Below are 23,904 nucleotides of genomic sequence, written 5' to 3' on the forward strand. Positions count from 1 at the left end.
TATTATTGACTTTTAATTATTACTCCATGTTATAACATGTGCTATAAAATGCACATTTTATTGGTCTTGTGTAACGTGTTTGTATTATTTTAAGAAATAAATGTATATACAAGATATGCGTGTAAAGAGATGTTGGAATATATATTAATATACTAGAATATTTTTGGTTTTTCCATTATTTTCTGCTTGTTTGCGTTCACTTAAAATATTTCCGATGAGCCCTGAAGGCAGCATAGTCTGTACGGAGACAGCAAGCAGCAGCGGCTCCCGGCGGAGCAGCGCTGTGATTGGTCGGATCCTTGAGGAGAGGAGGGGGGGACTTAGGGGGGAGGGTTGTACATTCTGCATCTCCGGTCCTCTCCTCCCATCCTGGAGATCAGAGCGATGCGGAGACAATAAGGACGCAGATCCGCAGGGAGGCAGCAGGATGCCCGGACGCACATCCAGCAGCGACGCGCTGCTCTCAAGCCAGGAGGCTCCTGCCAGGCTGTAGTATGAGCCACGCGTGTTTATTGTTGCGAGGACAGGGTGGACACCGCAGCCTCCATATGGGAACCCACTGAAGGGTGAGTAAAGGGAGAAATCTCCAGTCTATCATCACCTGGAGCGTGCAGACAGAAGCAGCATGTGAAATCCTACTGTGCTTTAACTCACCTTAGAGCATCATTATAAACAATGTTTGCAAAGGAATGATGCTGTGAGAGTGTGTTTGCTTCCTCCTCTCATCTCTTCTATGCATTCTGGTTTTTCGATGCTGGTTAGAGGGGGGTCTGATGGGGGGGTGGGGTTCTGCTGCATCCTCTGTGATTATTTCTGACTCCTTGAATGTAAAGCGGCTGTGATTTTACTCAGAGGCGTAGCCAGAAAATGTTTATAAGGGTGCCCAGGCAATAACCAATGTACACTGAGGGGTGGCCGAAAGCGGACAGGCACCAGAACCTTGGGGTCAGTCTACACTGATCCAACAGGAACCAGCACAACGTCTATATTTCTAAATAAAGACAAATTATACTTTCCAACAGCCTTTGATAACAAATAGATGCATATATTTAAACACCCATCTAGATAAAAGGTATATGGGATAAAATTCTTTCAGGTTTGAGTTCTGGAGCGAACATCTTTTCCATCGTCATTACTTACCTACTTTTATCAATATCATTCTGCATTAAATTGTTATTTACAAGCACTAATATCTACATAAATTGATAATTTAATTGGTTTTTATAATAACAGTTATTTACATGATTTCACTGAAGACTCTTAGATGACTTGCAGAGACACATCATCTAGTTCTGAAAGAGCATGAATTCTGTACTAATCATTATATATATAATACATAATATATATTAAATTAAATTGTTTTGAATATTCTACCTAAGAGAAGAAAACAGTAGGGGTGGCCAATGATTGGCTAAGGGTGTCCATGGCCACCCCTGGCCCCCCATCTAGCTCTACCCCTGATTTTCCTCCAATTCTAAGCGGGTTTAAAATGCATCATAGTGCTGACGGCCCCTTCAGGACCTCAGTACAGTGTTTACATCTTGCATGGCTGCAGCTCAACACTCTGATGCAGATTTAGGCGGCTTTGTCACTGAGAGAAAAAGATTCGTCCTTTTTTGAAGAGGTTCACTGACCGATGCTGTTTTTAGTTTCTCTTTGTAGTCTGACGTGCTGACTGTTTTGATTTTGACAGATTTACATTTTCTCTGAAGAATCAGTGTGTAAAATGAACATCAAGCTCAGGAGGTGAAAAGAAGTTAAGATTTAAGCAGTATTTTATTTGGTTCTAAAAAAGCCATATAACTTTTTTGTATTTTGATAAAGGAAGTAAAAAGAAAGGGTTTTATTCATCTCAATAATCTCTTTTAGATCTAAATCAGTCTCGACTACAAAAACACCAGCCTACATTTTATAAATTTTCCATCCTGTCTTCTCATTTCTACCCCAAATTCTGAACCCACAACCCTGAACAGTCAGTAAGGCTTCTTCCCTGATTTTGCACCTTTCTGATTTTATTTCTGAGTATCCTGAAAATGTGTTTATCATCAACTGTGTTGACACGAGAAAACATTAAGGAATGTTTCCTTTCTCACAAATAAATAAGAGTCTAGTACCTATTTTCAAGATAAAAACACTTTGGCCAATAAAATAAATACTTATTTTACCAAAGTGACACACTGACTGTCATTTCTAACACCTCAGCGTTTTGAAAAGGACAAATAAAGGTTTTGAAAATCACAGATGGTCTATAAAACTTTTGATTGTAAAAGTACCAAGTTCAGGATTTTAAATTTTAACTCTGATTTTGAGTGAATGGTGAAGAGAGATTCCTCATTAAACTAAACTAATCCTTTAGCTCCAGTATGAAGTAAGCACCATGTTCAGGGTCCGTAGCAGCTTACAGTTCCTTGGTTATGATTTACAGTATTTCTGTATATATGAGTTCTGCTTGGTACACGTAATGCCACCAAGAAATTACTTCAAAATGGAAGTGGAATCTGGTTGGCTAGGGCGTTATACATTAAACAGGAAACACCTTAGATATGCAAAATGGAACTTAAAGCACTCGCCTAGAGAACTACTGCTATCAAGAACGGTTTACACTGAAGACAATTAGATGCACATTACAGACCAGATGTTTAGACACACCTTCTCATTCAAAGAGTTTTCTTTATTTTCATCACTATGAAAATTGTAAATTCACACTGAAGGCATGTAAACTATCAATTAACATATAGAATTATATACTTAACAAAAAAGTGTAAAAGAACTGAAAACATGTCTTATATTCTAGGTTCCTCGAAGTAGCCACCTTTTGCTTTGATTACTGCTTCGCACACTCTTCAAGACTATTATAAGACCATTTCAGGCGACGGCCTCTGGAAGCTCATCAAGACAATGCCAAGACTGTGCATGGCTACTCTGAAGAACCTAGAATATAAGACATATTTTCAGTTTTTCTCCCACTTTTTTAAGTATATAAATTCCACATGTGTTAATTCATAGTTGTGATGCCTTCAATGTGAATCTACAATTTTCATGGTCATGAAAATAAAGAAAACTCTTTGCCTGAGAAGGTGTGCCCAAACTTTTGTTTTGTAATTTATTTATTAAAAAAAGTATTTAAATTTGATGGGAAGTATCCTCCCATATTAATATTATTAAACCCCTACTAAGCAGGGGTTGTGAATTAGCAACAATCGGGAGATTTGATGCATGTCATAACACATAACGATATGATTTATCCAGATATATCCCAATACATTAAAAAAGACAATATATTATGGTATTTGTAATATTTCAGCTATGGCTGCCTCAGAGCAGCTGAATAATAGCTTATTTTGTGCACTGCCACCTAGTGCCTGGAGGTTTAAGAGTTTTATGAAATGTTTGCCTAAAGAAATATATTTTTTTACATGTAAGATCCATTCTGCATATTTTGAATCAGTGCCAACGCTGTCTGATGAAATATCACAATATTAGTATTTTGAATCTATAGAAATATCATTTAAAAGTATAAACATTTTGTCACAGCCCTACTACTAAACACAATAGCACACAGAATGAAACATCTCTAGCAGTTTTTTTTAACTACTACTAGGTTAGCAGGTTTGAATTAAAGAAAGAATAAAATAAAAATCAAATAACAAAAACCCAAAAGTTTTTCTTTTCAACTTTCAGCAGATCTTTACCAAAATACAATATAAGATGTGAAAGTGCTAAATAGACTAAACAATGTGGACATTTTTAGGCTTTCTGTGTTAATAATAATAATAATAATAATAATAATAATAATAAATGAATAAATAAATAATAAGAAGAAATTATGCAAAAATGATGATCTCTGGCCGAATCTAAATCTGTACAAGGATTAATAATTAGTTAAGGAACAAAAACAAAAACCTAATCAATGTAAAGGTGTTGCATTATAAACTAATGGGAAGCTGTCTGGTTGTGTGTCTGCAGTTCAGAGAGGGCCTGCTCCTTCATTTCAAATGAAAGTAAATCCACTCCACATCCACAAACACTCCAGCATGATGAGTCATAGCTTCCAATATGGGCTACATCAATCATCTGGGGCTAAATAATCCCTCAACCAGTAAGAGTCCAGCTAAGGTTTCATGCTTTACCTGTGATTTGTCCTCGTCTGACCACGACCCTGCAGTTTTGCTTGTTTGAATTGAAAGGTTTGCTTTAAGTTGTATAATTATGTTTTAGCATGCTTTTTAATAACATCCTGTCATTTTAAACTACGGCTGAGAGGACAGTTAAAGGCGCCTAGTCATGAGCTATGCTGATGGTGAAAAACACCAGAAAATGTACAAAACCAGAAGTTCCATCCTGATAATCTTTAATTTGTCCCTTTTGAGCCTAAAAATATACCAATGCGGTCAGTAGACATATAGGCGTGCGCTGTCGCCATCCGCTGGCAGCTTTCACGCATCCACACCAGTGTTCATATTCTGCTCCAAGCTTTACTTCTTATACCTATTTTTTTGTCTTTTATATTTTTTCACACTTGATATTGAACTTCTTTCTTTTTTACACCTCCGCAAGGAGTCGCCTCCTCACCTCAATCCATTATTTCCTTGTTATTCATTGCACACTTGGTCTTTTTTACAGAAAGATATTTTTCACTCACTAACTAATAAAGTTAAAACAAAGTTTAAAATAGAAAAATAATATAATAAGCCTATAGGAAACCTTTGTATAGAACCAGAGTAGGCATCTTGGATGTTTTTACAGCCACCTAAAGAATGAATCAGGACATGTTGTTGATGCAAACAAAGCTACAATCAATGTTGAACTTTTATGGCGTTCCCAACACTATAGCTGTTTCCGAACGTCGGCCCTAAACCCTAGACCCCTTAATTGGTTTAAAGAGCAGGAACTACATAGTGGACTTTATAGCAAACTCAGTTAACTGACCGTTCGGACAGATGATTTCTACTTTTCGCTCCACGTTGCAGTTGCGGCTGGTGTTTACTCCAGCGGGGAGCTATGAAATAAAGATAGTTGTATACCAAATGCTAAGTTATCACACCAGTATATTCGTATGAATTCCAACAATAAAAAACATTATAAAAACACTTTATAAAAACAAAACTATTTTATGTATAGGTTTACTTTTTGTTTTTGGATATTTTTTGTCCGATATTGTGTCACAAACCTAAAAAGAAAAAAAAAATAATGTACTAGTTTAATAATGGAGAAGCGATTGGTCAGCTTTATATAGTTTTAATATATTAAAACTATTTATTTTCTAAGAACATGTTTATTTAAGAGCAACTATGCAAATTAACAAACACCTAGAAAAAGTACACTATATTATATTATTTTCCGTGTAAATCCCAGATTGTTTATTCTTCTTTGCCTTTTCTAAAAAGTGCTTTAAATTGGTCCTATCTGTCTTTATCCATGATGGCTCAGATCCTGACGTTTTAAAATTAAATTATAAAAAAACATATATACATATTTTTTTTTTAAATGTCCTAATCAGGGTCATTGGGACACATGGTGCCTGCGCCATCTTTGTTATTTGTCGCTGCTTGATGATCACTACTTTAAAGGTGCATTGTGGGAAAGTTTTTGTCCACTACTTTTCCTCCACTAGATGTTCAGACACTCTTCTAAAAGGGCATGCATCCTATATCAGAGGTCTTCAACAGGGGCTCCACGACCCCTAGGGGGTCCACAGAGGTACTGCATGGGGGTTGCGAAAGTTTTGGTTGATTAGACTTTTTTTATATCCTCCCCTGCAATTTTTTCCACTAATTGAAATGTCTTTAAATTCACGTAACATTATTCAACACACTGTAGAAAACAGATAAATGGAGGTAGAAGATGTCTTTTAGTCATCAATGCACACATTCAGCGACACACAGGAGCTCTTTTAATCTGGGCACCGTGTCATTCACAACACCTGTCCCAATCAGAATCAGAAGTACTTTAATAATCCCAGGGCAAAATTACTTCCGTTACATTACTCCATCTATAAAAGAGTAGAACCAGTTTGATATAACACAATTTCATACAATATATATAATTAGGGGGTCCCCGCTCCATCTCGCCATAAGTTTGGGGGTCCTTGGCCTGGAAAACATTGATGACCCCTGCCCTATATAGTGCTCCATATAGGGGTTAGGGCGGCCGTTCAGAGTCAATCATATGAGAGGTCCCGGTAGAATTGTACCGGTCAATCGGCAGTGCTCGGAAATCGTCCAGTTTTCATTTGATCGGCAACCGGCCTGTCATGTGTTGTTAATAATTTTTTTCTGAGCGGATGCACATTTTTCTCTTGCACATGGGCCACATTTCTTTAGTCAGAGTTTCCAAAACAAGGGTATAACCCAGACAACAGAGGTAAGGTGAGAAAGCGTTCCTGATCTAATGGAGGGGGAGCAGGAAATCAGTGTGAGAACAGCGGCTGTAACAGAACATAACCGTCAGCCAGCCCTGCCCCTGTCTGGGGATAAGGTATGAGAGTGATAGATCACTGGGCAGACAGCGCACCGGAGCGGGGAGATAGGGCAGCTCAAGAGGAGAGCAGAGGAGCACAATTCGGAAGTTCGGACCTAGGAACAGCGACAGGGCGGGGAGAGGCTACAGCTGACATAGGCTAGACTGTGAAGAACCCAAGAAGCACGGTGAACTCATCGGTAATTAAGCTGGAGGTAGGATGATGAAACAGTCCTTCTGGGGCTAAATTAAAACTGCTTTTTTTAAAAGCAACTACAAACCTGATAAGAGAATTCTCTTATCATCCTTTGTCAACATTATTTTCTGTAGCTTCCTTTTTGATTAAAAAAAGCTCTTCTCCACTGCCTCCTTCACTAAAACATTAGTTAATATGTAATACGTTCTCATTTCCTTTGACTTTGATATCAAACAACATAATGTCATTGTACATCAGACAGCAGTTGAAGAAAATATGGATTTGATGCAGTGATCAGCAGACACTGATCTGACCGGTCAGTTTCTAGTTCCCGGGGTTACCAAAGCAGGGCGGAAAAAAAGAGCAACAGGATGAGAAATGGCCTCAATCAACCCTAATCATCCTCCGCATCCTTCAAAAGTATCTTAAGAACTTACTATGGCTGTTTTGTCTTCACCAGTCATTTTAAATTTTAACTGCGATGCGTCCTCTTTTGATTTGGCAACCTGCAAGGCACCCAGCTGGGAGGAGGAAGAGAAAACAATATTATCTTTGAGAGTGGTTTAAATTTGAAACATAGTAAGACATTTATTGATTGAGGTTTACGGAGAGATCAATGCAAGAGAGCAAAGACCTTAGCGAATTCAGTTGAAAATGTAATTTAAGTTAAATGGATCAATTTGCTCAATAAGCAGTTTGTTTTCTAGAGAAGCTCTTTATTTAAGCCTAATGTGTTATCTGAGGATGTCCTGACCAATGCCAAGGATCGCTGGGTGATGCAGGTCAAGGAGTGCAATCAGTGTTCAAACTAGGTGAAAAAATATCAGGGAAAAATGCTGACAAAACCGGTCAAGATTAACACACATTTCCTCTACACCAGGGGTAACCAATTAAAAATCAGCGCAGTCTAAATAAAGAAAGTCAACAAACAGTAAAGGTCAGAAGACTTTTTAAATTATAATCTATTACTTTACACAAAATTTAACACTAAAATGAAATGAGGTTTTTATGCATCCATGTTATACATTGACTTTTTAAATAAAAAAGATATATATAAGAAAAATAGAACATATTTCCTTTTTAAAATCTAAACTGTTTTTTTTTTAAGTAGAGAACAACAATCGTCCAGTTTGGTATATATTGACAATTTCCTAAATCACCCTTTTATAAAACACCTGAACTGACAGTTTGTTTGTTCTTTTCTTTCTTTTTTCATGTCTTAATGAGAGCAGTGGGCTTTATGCTGCCCTGCAAGGCTTTAAACCTGTGTTTCGATGGAGATAAACCCATTCTAAAGCACATATCAAGGAGCTCATTCTGAGCCTGGATCCATATTTATTTTTGATTATGTTCATGGTGGAGAATCCTGCTTCACAGCAGCAGGTTGAGCCAAACATACTCTAAATGTGCAGGGTAATCTTTGAGCACGCCATTTCACTTTTTTTTCACTAGTTCACCGCAGTTCTTCCAGCAGTCAACACTTTCTCTGCTCTCTTTTTCTCATCGTCTTCTCCTTCTTTCCCATCGCCCGGCCTGCCACAGGTTTGCCTGCTGTGTCTAAAAGTAGCAGCAGCAGCAACCCAGACTGACAGCAGCTCATTGGCTAATGTGGATCACGTGTAGCCTGGTGCCGGACGCTCTTGAGAGCTTTATCATAATAACAGAAGCGGTGCAAGTGAAGTTAGACTCTGCTGTTGGACAACATGCAGTAATTTATAAATGTTTTAAATCAGGTTGGGTCCGTATCCAGACCCTGGTCCGCTAATCCGTGACCTGTGCTCTACACGATACTGTCTATTTTACATTTTTATAATGTCTCATCACACTTGGAGCTTTAATATCTCAGCAACAAAATGTGAAATTTCCCACATTGATATTGCATTGACTATTGCAGTTCAGTATTGTGTAGCTCTATTTGAAACCCAGATGCTGATAACTATTGTTAGTGCCTCATACTAAAGCTGGGGTATATTTTAAATGAAAAGGCAGCCGAAAACTATATATACACCTTTTATTAAGTCAATTTGCAAATTGTATTATTTACAGTACCATATATAATATACAGGTGCTGATCATAAAATTGGAATATTATGAAAAAGTATGTTTCGTTCCACTGAAAAAGTAAAAAACACCTGCAAAGGCCTTTAAATGGTCTATCACTATAGCTCTGTAGGTTAAAGAATCCTGAGGAAAACTGCTGAGTATACTGTGTTCCTTGAGACGACCTTTGACACCTTGCACATGGTGAACAAGGCGCTATCATTGCTAAAGAGGCTGGCTGTTCACAGAGCTCTGTGTCCAAGCAAATTCATAGAGGTAAAGGGAAGACAAAGATGCTGTAGAACAAAAGTGTACAAAGTGAACAAAAGTGCGAGACACGAGATCAACGCAGTCATCTACCAGGACGTTTTAGAGCATGCCTTTCACTGCTGACCAACTTTATGGAGATGCATTTTCCAATATATCATGGTTCCTGCACCCCGTGCAAAAACTACCATGCTAGCTGTTCTTCATTGGCCAGCAAACCCACCTGACCTTAACATCATAGAAAATCAATGGAGCATTGAGAAGTGGATGATTGGATACACCAGACCTAAGAATGCAGAAGGGCTGAAGGCCACCATTAGATCAGCCTAAACAGGGTGTTACAGACACCACATGTATCGACTCCATGCCACACCGCATTACTGCAGTAAATTACATTATAAACATTTTAGGATTAGTTTTTATTTAATTCATCTTAAGTAAACGAATTTTTTGAGGTACTATATTTGGGGTTTTCATTAGTTGTCAAGTATAACAGTTTAAATCAGGCATCCCAGGTTTTAGAGGATTCTCTGATTCACCACAGTTGATTCTGATCGTTGCAGTTCAGCAAAAAGCCTGTTAATCAACCCATCAGTGTAAATCAGCTGTGCTGGAGCAGGGAAACCTCTAAAACCTGCAGGATAGCGGCCCTAGAGGACCGACTTTGGGGATGCTTGGTTTAAATTAAGAGAAATGAGTACTTTAACTATACCTGTCTGTGTGTATTAACTGAATATAATATACAGGTTTTGCTCTTTGAATGGAATTACTGAAAAAAAAAAAACTTTTTTCATGATATTCTAATTTTAACACCAGCACCTTCTTATCTATATTTAGATGTCTATATGTTAAGAGCATGTGCAGGAAAAGTCAGATCCCTTGTTTTTGCTAAAAATGCTAAAAATAAGCCAAGAAATCCGATTCTGTTTTTGGATTTAACCGCGAGGTGAAATCTAGAGACACAAGCCTTTTAAAAAAAACGTAGTTCTGTTTTATAGAGGCGGTAAGGTTGTTTCTCCCTTTTAAAATCTGCATCATTGCTTCCTCCTCTCTATAAACTCGACTTATTGCCATATGCCGCTGTTCCTACTCTTTTACTGTTTTTTTTTATTTCCTTCTTTTTATTAAACCTCCACAGATTTCTAATGCTGATAAATGGAATTCATAGAATTATAGTATATTAATCCAAAAAGAAATGTCTGTTTAAATGTTTATTATCTAAGCCTTGAAGAACTTACATGTCCTCTCACCCCCAACCAGTAAAGGCAGATGGCCACCCATGCTGAGTCTGCTGCTGCTATCGGTCTCCTACTGCTGAAAGGGATTTTTCCTTCTAACGTGAAATGCTGCAGGAACATTCAATGTTTTTAGTTATTATATATATATATATATACACATTTTCTGTCAAAAAGATTTTGTTGCATTTTTCTTCAATCTTAGTTTTTTTTTTTTATATGTATTCATTTTAGGTTTCAAAAAGTGAATAAACATATTTTTAATTGGTTGCTAATATTTTTGGAAAATTATGTTGAAAAACCAAAATTGTTCCCACTTAAAAAAAAGATAAATATGTATTTCTACTGTAATAATTTGATTTACTCTGTAAATTAAATAAAAAAAACATCTAATTAAGACTTCTGCTAGGCTAATAGAACTGTATTAGAGCAAACATTACAAACATAAATCTTTAATAGGTTACTGATATTTTTTGGAAATTCATGTTAAAAAAAAAAGGAGAAAAAAAAACTAGATAGACTGATGGATGGACGGATGTGTGGACGGACAGACAGACAGATTGATTTCTGTTAATCAGTCAATGCTTTTTTAGAAATTCAATGCTATCAGTCAGTGGAGAAAACGGCCACAGGTTGCAGACACCTGGGTTAGAATGGAACTACTTTATTATCCTTCCATTGTTCATCCATGATCGGGTCAGGGTGCTAATATCACAACGACCAGAAGGAAAAACTCTGACATCTCTCGCTTGCAGAGTAGCAGCAGCTCTACTGCCCCCCACCTTCCTGCATGGAGGAGCTTTAACCCAATGGGGTGCTTGTATCCAGAATCACGCTCCGACAAGGGTGAGGCATATCTTATCTTAGGGCAGATAAGTGTCAGGTTGTGTGAAGGTTTTTAGAGGACCCAAATGTAGAAAAGCTAGCCGAAGTGGTTTCTTTCAGATTTAATAACAAGTGGTGGAAACAGAAGCTTAAATCCAGAAATAACTATCACCACACACAGGAACCAGAACAAAGAGGAACACTTAGGTCAAAATGGGAAGGAATGAAGATAATCCAGCACTGAGTAGCTGCAGAGGAGGAGTATAACTGCCAAACAGAACAAAGAACAGAGTTATCAACTGATTGGGAGCAGGTGTGGACAGAAGGATCTAGAAGGGAGGTAGGGGAAAGAAGCCTGACACAAGAGGGCAGCAGAGAGTAAACAAGAAATACTGTACATAAGAACCCAAATACATTCAGAAAACAACAAATGACCTAGAAAACACAGAAAGAAACCTAACAGTACAGAATTATTGCAATAAGTTGCTTCAACATTTAAATTCCCTTTGGGAATGATAAAGTATTTTTTAAGGAATTGTGATCAGGGACATGCACCTGCCCTTTTCAAACAGAACCAAAGAAGTATATATATAGTATAGATAGTAGTTGGATTTCTTCTGATTGTATGGGGTGGACAGGTGTCTTTATGCAGCTGACAGGTGCATCTAATTTAGCATAATAAATTGAGTGGAGGTGGACATTTTGAATGCAGACTAACAGGTCTTTGAGGGTCAGAATTCTAGCTGATAGGTGTTCAAATAGTTAAAACATATATTAGGATTTCTAGATTTTTCTTTAGGTTAGGTCTCGCACAGTTGACATGCACCTATGATGACAATTTTCTAAGTGGGAAAACTTGCAGAATAGCAGGGTGTTCAAATAGTTATTTTTCGATTCATTTTTCATAGTTATATGCTGACAGTTCCATAGTAGTGATCACAGCTTATATGTAGTGTTTATCTCCTGGGCTGATCCTGGATCAGCTTCACTGTTAACGCGAAAGTTCAGATCTCCAAACTCCAGGTCAGCAGCTCTGGATGCTAGACTCTTGACCACACGAAAACGCTGCAAGACTTGCAATTCCCAACATTCAAATCATGCCAATGGACCTCTCAATGCACCTATGCTTTTGTGTTAATGCACCATCAGAGTTTATAATTATCCACTAATCTAAATTGGACAATCACATAAAATACAATAATAAAGCACTTAAGGTTGTTTGTTGTGATGTACCCAAGGCACTGTACATTTAAACTGAATTCAGTTTATCCATACAGCACAATTCACATCTAAAGCACCCTACCGAGACAATACCGTTGAAAGTTACTATCAAGGAAACACAGTTTGCATCAAGTCCTTGACTTGTAAAACATGCTGAATATGAAAAAAAGCTGAAATTGATACACTAATCTGTAAGGTTTGTCCTTAACCTGCTGCATCTTGTGTCCGTAGGTTGTTGCCTGGAGATGCACTCGTTATCTCCACTCCTTGTCATAGTGCCCTGCGCTCCCCTGATCTCCTTTTTTCTCATTCTGATTGGTCCCTGTCAGTGCACTGTGTATATTTTGAGTGGTCGGTAACTTCTTCCATCCATGCCAGGATCTGCAATCAAAGACAAATAGTTTGTTTACAGAAAATCTATGTCTAAATCTTTGAGTCTCTGCATGTTGAGAACAGAATTATGGGCTTATGCTGCACATGCATCAGGCTAAAAAAAAACAAAATATTAAAGAAGAAGAAGATGGTGTAGCTGTATTTGTTGGGGGACTTTGCTTCTGCATCAGTGGAGGCGGACGTGGCCGCAATCATCGCCTTGGCGAGCTGAATATGCTTGGCCAGAGTCAGCGCTGCCTGCTGGTTGCATAAGCAGTCTGGGATTGAGTCAGCTGTGGCCTGTAGTTGCGGCACTGTTTTCACACAGCCTTAAACCTGGTGGCACTGAGTGTCAGTGTGGAGCTCAGAGGACGGAGGAGGCGGAGGGAGGATTTGAGATCAGCTGAAGGGAACATGATGTATTTTGTTTCTGTTTCCAGGACATTGAATGTTCCTCCTCGTGGGACTAAACATTTCTGTGGGATTAAAAAAGGAGCCATTTCTTTATTACTTCTATCCAATAGTGGCTTTTTAAAAAAAGCAGGCTTAAGAAAGCTCAGGTGAACAGCAACATGAGCGTGGCAGCATTAGGTGTAGCCTAATTACTTGTTTGGATAAATACTGAGCATGAATGTTTAAAAACGGGAAGAAAATATTTTTGAATTACTCCCAAAGACATAATTCAGATTCCCCTTCATCCTAAAGGTTCTTGTTTTTCACATCAATGGTTTCTGTATTTCTTGTGATCAATGTTGTCTCTTTTCGTTTTACTTCTGCCTCCAGCGAAGCTCAGATAAATCAGAGAATCCAAAAAGCCTTTATTAGCATCAGTTTAATTTAATTGAACAATTAAATCAGTTTGAGCTCTGAGTTTTAAGGCTTTATTTTTAAGGTGATTTTATTTTAAGGTATAGCATTAAATTTCTTTTAAATTCTCTGTTAGATGATGTTTTATTGAAATGCTTTTCGACTTTTTGCAATCTCACCTCCAGGGCCTACATAATCTGGGGAATTCACACAGAAACTGCTATTCCATTAATCTTGCTGACGTTACCATGCCAACAGCTAAGATGCCTTACACAACATTTATCCTGATTTACAACAGACTTGAGCTCAAGACTCTGGCCATTTCTCAGTATGTGTACTTGTGCGTTCTTGTGTACTCGTGAAACGTCATGAACCTCAGCCCTAGTACTGTTCCAATTCACAAGAACAGCAGACCGAGAACGGACAAAGTCCCAGGATGTTGTTCTTACCCCTCCCTATTTACCCAGTATGCAACAGAGCAAACTTGTCCAGTATAATACTTTTAAGTTTCACTATATGGCCCATTTACTGGTTTAGTGTGTAATTTAAAAAAATGTTCCGAAGTTAAGAGGACCGCAGCAACCAGCGGACCTCCGAGGGTAACGGCAGCCAGGGCTAACCGCACCCCGTCTGCAACGCCTCTGGCTCTGATGGTGATTTTTTTGTTTTATTTGGCAAAAGGTTAATTTGATTTGTGTTTATCTGACTGTGTTAATGATTAGTCCCCCACTAAATAAAAAAAGTAAGAATTCATTATTATCTAGAGACTATTAATAACAGGAGGTAACGATTGTGTGGTGATGTCATCATCAGTAAGGTTTCTGTTCCAATTCACCCAGATTTATGCTGTGTCCTCCCGTTTTCCCCAAGTCTATACTTTCCTGTGTTCTTGTCAAGAAGGTACTTGGCGAGGACACAAATACAAACTCGCTTTCTAGTAAATTGAGAAACGGCTTCTTTCTTAAGGTGCAAGAAACCAGACCGACCTTTGAGTTGTTCCCATAAGACCTGAGAACTGACCTGGACTCCTATAGCCTGAGACCGGAGTCTCAGACATTATCTTGGTCCAATGTGGAGAGAAGAAAAGAAACAGGGATTTACTTTATTAAAACAAAGGTTTCTCTTCAGAGGGTTTGGCTTTTTAAACCTACATGTTTATAAGCACAGCTTGCTTTACTAAAATAGCAGTGTTTTAACTCTAGGCTCTTCAGAAGGATACCAATATTTCCATAAGCAGCATCTCCCAGACCACAGACCTAGTATGTTTAAAATTGACAGAACAGAGCATGTTTTCTTCCCTCTAAAAGAATCTAAACTATAGAGTGTTATTGTGATTGGATTACAGTTATGATACATACACAGGTCAGAGGAAGAGGAGTCACTCAAATTCCTCCACTTCCAGTCGACAGCCCATTCTCTGAGTGCGTTCATTAAAAGCTTTAACTGTTGCTAAGTGCATGCGCTCTCGTTCATGCCTTTTGACATAAAAACCAACTTGAAGCTCTTCTGCTTAACCGTTTCTTTCAATTGTCCATGGAGTACTGGTTCAGTGTCGATGAACCAAAGACAAAGAAAGCCACTAGCACTGAACCTGCTTCTGCTGCAGGTTTTCTCCTGTTAAAAGGGAGGTTTTCCTCTCCACAGTCGCTGCATGCATACCAGGTTTGAGGTTTTGCTGTAGTCAACGACACAATGCAAGCAAATATGTACTGTCACCTCATTCTTTCAGGTTAAATTGTTTTTCTTTTGAATAAACTTTATGGCCCCAATTTAGCTCCGTAAGAATCCTGCAAAGTAAATGACACAATGGTTGTAGATGACATTTTACCGATCTGACTGTCTGATCTGATTGGAGCCTTGAGATGACGTGTTTTAAATCGGTGCTAAATTAATAGATGAAACTGAGCTCAAACATGAAAACCCAGAAGACTTTTAAGAAAACCTCTTTTTTATCTCCTAAAAAGTTTAAACCTTTGAATTTCCTTATTCCTTTATTTGTTAATTTTATATATAAATGTATGAGATGGAGGCAATCAATTCAATGAAAGTTAATTCCTGGATTTTCAGTTGATTCTTTACTGTATAAAATTATTATTATGAATGAAGGAAAGAAAGACATGTATTTCAAATACAAACAAAAGAATATGGATAATAAACACATAGAAAACTTCCACACTCAAAACAGATTCCTGTTCTAAAATGGGGTGAATAGAAGCTTTTTTTTTTTTTTCAGAAAAATTACATTAATTTCACAAATGTAAAACACATTAGATAACTATAGGTATGCATTGACGTAAAACATACAAATGCAATTAAACACATAGAAATCTATTTTCCCATCCATTCCTGCCCTCCTCTATAAGTATTCAAAAATATGTTTTTATGCCAAATATATTCAAGTTTTCACTACACCATTATAAAATGATTTGTTGAAATAATAATGCATCCAGTTTGACGGCATGATGTAGCATATCATTGCTAATTCCACATTATGGATCTGCATACAGTAATTGTCAGGGTTGGGTTGAGGTTTTGAGGACCCAAATGTAGAGAAAATGAGGCAGAGGTGAGTTCTTGAAGATTTAATTAAATAACTGAGGCAAAAAAAAAAAATCCAAAAAACAAAGTACAAAATAAATGGAACGAAAAACCATACAATTTCATGGGAAAACTCAGATGGGGAGCCAGGAAAAGATGAGGAACCAACAATAAGGAACTGCATAGAGAGAGTAGATATGTTAGATTGAACAAAGGCTGGACTAATGAGCTGATTGGGAGCAGGTGCGAACAGAGGATTCTAGAAGGGTAAAAGAGAGCAACACAGGAGGGCAACAGAGGGCAATCAAGAAATACCTAAGAACTGAAATATATCCAGAAAACACAACAAAATAGGAATTAAACCAATAAAACTAGAAAACAAAGAAAAAAATGGGACAGTATTCGGACGCTACCAAAAGTGACACTTTAAATGCAGGACAGGAAATAATTTAGCACAAGTTGTGCTTGGTTTCTTTGCATCAAACTCCATTTTATACTTAAATGTCGGCATAGATGATAAGCTAGAAGACAGGATCACTGGAAATGTAGTGTTTAGTTGAATTTTGATCTGCTAAAAACAAAAGTCAAATTTTTCTCTCTGACAGCCAATCAAGTTGTTATTTTGTTCCTACAATCCATGGCAATCTTTGCTACAAGACACTCATTATTATCTAATCTGCAGTTCTATTTTATGGACACAAACACGAAAAAAAATACCAAAACAAAAACAAAACAAAAAAACTAAAAAGTGTTTAGATAAAGTAAGCAACTCTGATCCATGACAGAAACAAATGGCCTAGTCTGCACAACAACTCCCTGGCCTCTCCTATAAATGTGTATTTGTATTTTATTGCACAAGAGAAACAAAGAGAAAAGTGCAAGCTCTCTGTGGCGCCATGCATCACCCAAACTGACTCATTCTTCCTCACCTGCTGCCATCAACCTCTCTCCCAGTCGGCATCGCTCAAGGAGATAAAACCCCCACAGAGGAACATAAAGACCTGCAGTGGGAATGACAAGAGTTGACTTCACAAGCCAGGAGTTATGAGAGCTCGCCGGTGCTTTTTTTAGACATCAAAGAGAAGTTGGTGGCAAATAGCAAAGCGTCTGTAGGAAGTATGATGTAAAGAGGATTTCTGAGGAGATTGGCAAAGCAGAGTGTTGAAGACAAGGAGGAAAAAAAAGCTGTAAATATGAGAGCAATCCAACTCTCTGAGCAGCTTATATAATTGTTGAGTGTTGGGCTGTATGTGCTCCCGTGTTTCCTCCACATGCGCCTGGATCTATAAGGCTGTAGGTCAGGACTTGGCAGATCAGCCTGCTCAGGAAGGAGGAAAAAAAGAAAGCAATCGGTAAGAATAAACACACTGCAGTAGGAAAGGGATCTTCTGGAGCTGACTGTTATTGGCTGGCTGTTTGTGTATGTGTGACTCAGCTTCCAGCAGCCACCCATGGGGAGTAGCATTTAAAATTACTTAGGCCCTCACTGCAGATAATAAGCATTTTCAGCGACGACCACGCTGCAGACCTGACGGGCAACCACCTTAACATCGCTCAACCAACCTGAATGAACAAATGATGCCAAAAATTTTAGATTTCTTTCACATTTTAAATGTTCAGAGAAAGATGCAAACAAAACCTGAACTGTTGCTCGTCTCATTCCTATAACGATAGAGCAAATGTGTGATATCTGGTTGCTTTATAGCCTGTCTGTAGAAAATATGTATTTATTGGTCATATTTTGTAATTATTTTGGATAAGATCCTTTCTCTGACCCTTTAGAGCCCACAAAGAATCAAATTTAACCTGAAATGTATCTACCTAAATGATTTCTAACACAGTTTTCAATGTTGTTTTCCTTTGCTGAACCAGGTACTTCTGTTAAAGCGCTGAAACAAGAAACCAATGTTATTACTTTAAAACTTCACTCTGATTCAGAGAAACCTTGCCTGAAGATGTTCAGTTGCAAAGCAACCTAGCCTTTGCTTTTAAGCCTTATACAACATTTACAGGATCAAGCCTTATCTTATGAGGCAAGTTTAGAGTCATGCATTAAACGGAAAGATTGAAATGGTACAAAATAGGATCATTTCAGCCGCGTTCGCTTGCAGCACTGAGGGTTCTATTTCTCCCAGCAGTCTGGAGGGAAAATAAGGTGTAAAAAGAACCGCAGAGGTTGTTGATGATGGTGATGCGCCGTCAATATGTTACCGCTGATTTTCTTTACAGTGCAGCTGTGTTGGAAGTTCACAGTCTGCTCATGGCAAACCACAAACTCATCCATGGAGAGAAATGATGTGAGCTATTTAAATTAAGAGTAAATCAGAACCAGAGAAGCTTTACTGTCAGGTTTCGATGTTGGATTAACAAGGAAACCTGGAGTTCACATAAAATAATGTAGAATAACAAAGTATAGAACAGCAAGTTGTGTGGAATGATGTGAGAATACAGAAAGATTTTCCAGAGGAAGATTAGCATAGCAGATCTTGTACAATGGAAAAAAATTGAAATTTATATAAGTCTTTTTTTTTCTTAAAATAAGTGTATTTGTTCTTGGATTGAGGAATTAAAAGAGACATTTTGCCAATGGAACAAGACGGTTTACACTTAAAAAAAAAATGCATTGTCTTATTTCAAGTCCATATTATCTAATTATCATATTTTAAGAGTAAAAATACTCATTCCATTGGCAGACTACCTCATTTACCTACTTAAATTAAGGGTAAATCCACTTAATCTAAGAAATTTATACTTATTTCTAGATAATTTTTCCAGTGTGAGTATACAATAAGGACAATATAAAAAGAAATTTCAACTGCAGGTCTTGTTAATCTATCTGCAGACGCTGTTTTTGTGGCAGGAAGTTCTGGTTCTGATGGACTGAAGCCTCTTGCTACAGGAGAGAGTTTGGAACACTCTGTGTCCAGGGTGGCAGGGGTCAGAGGCAATTTTACTGGTATGCCTCTGGGTCCTAGAGGTGTACAGTTCACCTGGAAGGACTCACATAGAGAACAGTTGCAGTTTTTATTTATACAGGTAACACAATCATACTCTTCAAAATATTTTTTATCTAAGGAAAAACAGCTCATTGCAAGGAGTGAATGATTCTATGCAATCTCTCGAACTGAGCATGCATGTAGCAGCAGTGGAGAGGAAAACTCCCTTTTAACAGGAAGAAACCTCTGGCAGATCCAAGTTAAGAGGGAGTGGCTATCTGCCGAGGCCGAATGAGGTTCAAGGAGACAGGAGAAGAAGAGATAAACGAAATAAGTTATTTGGGGCTCGGGCCCCGGCGGAAGACTTCGATGCTGTGAATCGGCGTACGCTTGGATGGGAAACCTGGGATCCGGACAGTGGTGGTGGAATAAGCCAGAGCGTTAGTGGGACTGAGAATGTGGGAGCAGATGGGGTGGAGGTGGATGAAAAAGAGAAGCTGGGCAAGGTGTGAAATAAAGGCAAAATGATTGGCTTCGAAGAAGATGCGGCTCCCGAGTTGATTGACTGGAGCTGAAAGAGGGAAATCACAGGTGGTTCAGGTGAAGCTGATAAGAGTCTTCCAGATTTCATTTTTGCTTTAGCTTCATTTCCTCTAGAAAAGCAAGATTGCAGTCAATCACTCATTCTGCAGAGTGAAAAAATATGAACTCAATAATGTCAGAGTAGAAAAGCATCACCAATCTCTTTAGCAGGCTAAAAATCTAAAGCTACCGCAGAAAGCACATCCTTTACTGTTTCATCTTGACGAGGGAGACGGTGTTCAGTTCTTGCTTCAGGTCATTAGAGATGACAGTGCATAGGTGGTAGAATTAGTCTACGGAGGTGACTGTAGAATGCCACAGGATGATGGGGGAGCATGGGGGGATGTCAAAAAATATACAACTCCTCTGTTCTCCATTGTTTTCAAAGCTCTGATCTTCAGACAATTCTGCACCAGATAGTAAACTCTAACCAGTAAGCAGACTTGTCCTGGAGATGAGCGTAATAAGGGTGGTGTTATCCATAAACTTCAGGAGCTGGATGGTGTGGCGGCTGTAGTAAAGGTCAGGTATGGTTAGCTGGGGGAGCTGGTCCTGCTGCAGGACCAGGATGATGGTGTAAAAGCAGAGCTGAAGTGCATAAGGAGGATCCTGGTGTAGGTTCTTAGGGCATTCTAATGAGGCAGGGTGTAGTAAATGACATGTTAGTTAAATCCTCTAATGACTTTTGATGGCTCTGTAAGTGAAGTGCAGGAGATCCAAAAATTAGTGTTGCACCGATCCTGTAGTCTTTGTTTGTTTGCAGATAGAGATGATTGTGGAGGCTGTGATGCAGGCTGGTACATGGCATGTGGTCAGTGAAAAATAAAAATGAGGCCAAAATATTAGAGATTCATTCCCCTTCCTGTTTTTTTGTGCAGTGAAACCAGCTGTTGGCTGCTTCGTATGTCCTGCCTGAGAGTTCACTCACCGCTTCTTCACCCCAGTCCATCGTTTGAAGCAGCCCCCACCATGAGCTCCTCTCCGCTGGTTTCTCGCTCTAACGTGGATATCCTGGATGAGCTGCAGCTGATCGCTGCACAGAACCTGGAGAGGCTGGAGGTCAACAAGTACTATGAGGTGATCAGGGAGCTGGGGAAGGGCACCTATGGTAAGGTGGACCTGGTCATCCACAAGATCAGAGGTGAGGGATCAGGCGGATGCACAGTTTACATCCTGCTTAGATACAGTAGGGTGTTTCTTGGGAAAATAATCCAGAATTTCTAATTTGTCCTTTCTCAAAAGGTACAAAAATGGCCCTGAAGTTTCTGAAGAAGAAGACAACCAAGCTGAAATCGTTTCTTCGCGAGTATAGCATCTCACTCTACCTGTCCCCTTGCCCTTTCATCATCAACATGTTCGGCATCGCCTTTGAGACAGACGAGTACTATGTCTTTGCCCAGGAGTACGCTGTGGCAGGAGACCTCTTTGACATCATTCCTCCACAGGTGCCAACATACTACAGTTGATGATTGTTTCATTGTATTTTACAAAACTCTTGATATTCCCTTTAAAACTCCCTTTAACATAGAACATCACTGTACATCAAGTGCATCACCAGGATTCTGGTCCTTCAAAAGAAATCCACATTTCTAAGCGACATAGACATGGAATTCCTAATTGATAAACTCTGTACTCTGTATATTTCCAATTGTACCAATAGTTTTCTCTTCCGGCTTGAATATGGCAATTCTCCATTATTTCTTGAAGCAAGCAGTTGAATATGCACACCAGCGATGCAATCTGAGCTTTTTTAAAAAGATGCTAAAAAGATGTAATGCCATTTAACCAACCCAAAATAGCTGATGTAACTGGATACTTTAATGGCATTTTTCCAAACAAAACTTTTCCATTCTGAGGCAAAGAGCTAGAATTGTCCTAATTCATAAATTTTCTTGCTACCCAGAGTACTTCAGATGGTGGAAGATGAATCTTAAATTTACACCTTCTGTAAACCATTCAACCTTGTCTATTCCTCGGCTAGTGCTTAATATTAATATTCCTTTCTTCTGACCTTTCAGGTTGGTCTCCCGGAGTCGGTGGCAAAGCGCTGTGTGCATCAAGTGGCCATTGCTCTGGATTATCTGCACTGTAAGAAGCTTGTCCACAGGGACATCAAGCCTGAAAACATTCTCATTTTTGACAGAGAGTGTCGCAAAGTCAAGCTGTCAGACTTCGGAATGACTCGTCGCGCTGGCTCGCCTGTAAAAAGAGTGAGTAACTATTTAGGTATCTGGGTTGCTTCTGGCTATTTGCCTGACCTAGATGTGACCTGCTGAGTTTTTTTCCCCCCAGGTGAGTGGCACCATTCCCTACACGGCCCCTGAGCTTTGTGACGCCTCTCGCCAGGAGGGTTTCTGTGTGGACTACAGCACCGATGTCTGGGCCTTTGGTGTGCTGCTCTTTTGCATGCTGACTGGGAACTTCCCGTGGGAGAAGGCGCTTCCCACCGATACTTTCTATCAAGAGTTCATCCACTGGCAGAGGAGGAGGACAAATACGGTGCCGTCTCAGTGGAGGCGCTTTACAGAGCAGGCGCTCCGTATGTTCCGCCGACTGCTGTCAGTGGAGCAGGACCGCCGCTGCTCCGTTAAGGAGGTCTTCGGATACTTTAGCCACTCTTGGATGCTAGATTCAGAGCATGACAACAATGGCAATGGAGGTTGGGGAGGTAGCAGGGAGATGGTTGGAGGCGGCAGCGGAGGAGGGAATATGCGTGGTGATATAGACGGTACCATCTCAACTTCTTCATCAGGGGAAGAAGACGAGGAGCTCCTGGTAGAGAGGATGAAGCAGCAGACTTTGTCGCCTCGCTCGCCACTCTCGCCACTCTCTCCCGTGGCAGTGGACAGGGGCAGCGGTGGTGGCGGCGCAAAGGGAAACATGATGGACCCCGGCGGGGGACATTTTGTGTCTGTTTCCACTAACAGCTCTGTGTCGTCCACCAACAGTTATGACCGAATGCCACGAGAAAATGGTTCCCCCGGTGGTCGCCTCCTGGTGGCTACACCCATTGAAATCTGCGTGTGAGCATGGCCGGCTCGGCGACAGACTGAACCCACACTTTTATACCTCTCAAACTGCAATAGTTGTGCATGTCTCAAAAAATGACCAGACTAAAAACACTAATGTATCTTGTTTTCAACATGTTAGGAAGAATGGTAAAACACAATAAGGCTACGAAGATCTTGACTGAAGGCAAACTTTCCTCATAAGGAAACATTTTTCATTGGATGTCAACAAGAGAGGCTTTGTTTACAATCTAGTGACATTTTGAAATGCATTTCATTCGAAAAAGAAAGAGAACAGACTAATAAAAAGGAAACCAGAAAAGAAAACCAAAACTTATTTTATAGAGCAATACTTGCAGCAAAAAAAAAATGAAAGGAAGGACAAGGAAAAAGCTTTGACAAAGTGACGCAGGATTTGTTTTATAAGGAGGACTAAAATATGAAGAAGAGATCAAGGAGTGGGACAATGTGTAAAAAAATATGAAAAGTATGTTTGTGGATTGTGTCTGTATGAATCTAAGAAAAGTGTATTTATTTTAATTTGAAATACTATTTATTTATTGACTCCTTAAAGACTAAGCTATTTTTTACTATTTTCTTTCTTTTTGTTATTTTTGTAAAGTAACTGTCTATGTTTTCTGTTTTAGTGAACACTGTAACGTCTAATTCCACTTACCTAATAAGTCGGGGTGTAACGGTGTGTTATGACACAACATGATACCTGGTTTACAACCAGTAAACCTTTTTTATTTTTACAAATAATCTGAACTTTTCACCAATCACAAACATTTTATTAAGTAGAAAGATTTTACTTTTAGATCTTGGAGTGTTTATTACGACGGACTATTAGGGCCAACAACAAAATAAAATAAAATAATAGAATATTACAACTTTATTTTTGCAATATGAAGAGATTAGAGTAAAGTAATGATAATAAAGTAATCAGATTATCAATCCTTTCAGAAAAAAATCTTTGAGCAGCGACCACCAGCGCAGCCAAAGCACCAAACAGCAATCTGACCTCCTTGTGCGAAAATAGTAATAATTTGATACTAATGTGTAAAAAGGTTTACTATTTCCTTATTTGTAAAACTGATATGAAAGTATAACTTTACATGTTCCTCAACAGTCTTCATTTCAATGCAGGGGATGATAGCGCAAGAGTTCTCATTAAATATTATTGACTTTATTCTCGTAAATTACAACTTTACAATATTATGTCTTTATTATTATAATATAATGACTTCATTCTGGTAATTCTACTATTTTATTCTCTAATTGCAGTCTGTAAAAAACAAAATTCTCTTTAGTTGGTCCCTAATACTCAGTCATAGTTTATGAATAAGAGCGGAGGTCTTCAACAGGGGGTCCGCGACCCCTGGAAGGGACCCCCTACTCTCAAGATTGTAATCTTAAAA

The 23,904-nt window shown here is 38.8% G+C and overlaps 1 protein-coding gene across 1 annotated transcript; it reads left to right on the plus strand.

The window, feature by feature from the left end:
- Positions 1 to 320: 320 nt before the first annotated feature.
- bsk146 (brain specific kinase 146) lies at positions 321 to 23,355 on the plus strand. Its single transcript, XM_038304364.1, has 5 exons — positions 321 to 566; positions 20,357 to 20,619; positions 20,721 to 20,923; positions 21,497 to 21,688; positions 21,771 to 23,355. The coding sequence occupies exons 2-5, from the start codon at positions 20,382 to 20,384 to the stop codon at positions 22,503 to 22,505; spliced, it is 1,368 nt and encodes a 455-aa protein (XP_038160292.1). The 5' UTR covers positions 321 to 566; positions 20,357 to 20,381; the 3' UTR covers positions 22,506 to 23,355.
- Positions 23,356 to 23,904: the final 549 nt, after the last annotated feature.

The sequence above is a fragment of the Cyprinodon tularosa genome, unplaced genomic scaffold (genome assembly GCF_016077235.1).
Source record: "Cyprinodon tularosa strain WSP-4 unplaced genomic scaffold, ASM1607723v1 ctg531, whole genome shotgun sequence".
Taxonomy (NCBI): Eukaryota; Metazoa; Chordata; class Actinopteri; order Cyprinodontiformes; family Cyprinodontidae; genus Cyprinodon; species Cyprinodon tularosa.

Coding starts and splice junctions, on each gene's coding strand:
- bsk146 (XM_038304364.1), top strand. CDS start 20,382: ATGTCCTGCCTGAGAGTTCACTCACCGCTTCTTCACCCCAGTCCATCG. Junction 20,620..20,720: donor GGTCATCCACAAGATCAGAG/GTGAGGGATCAG, acceptor CTTTCTCAAAAG/GTACAAAAATGGCCCTGAAG. Junction 21,689..21,770: donor CTGGCTCGCCTGTAAAAAGA/GTGAGTAACTAT, acceptor TTTTCCCCCCAG/GTGAGTGGCACCATTCCCTA.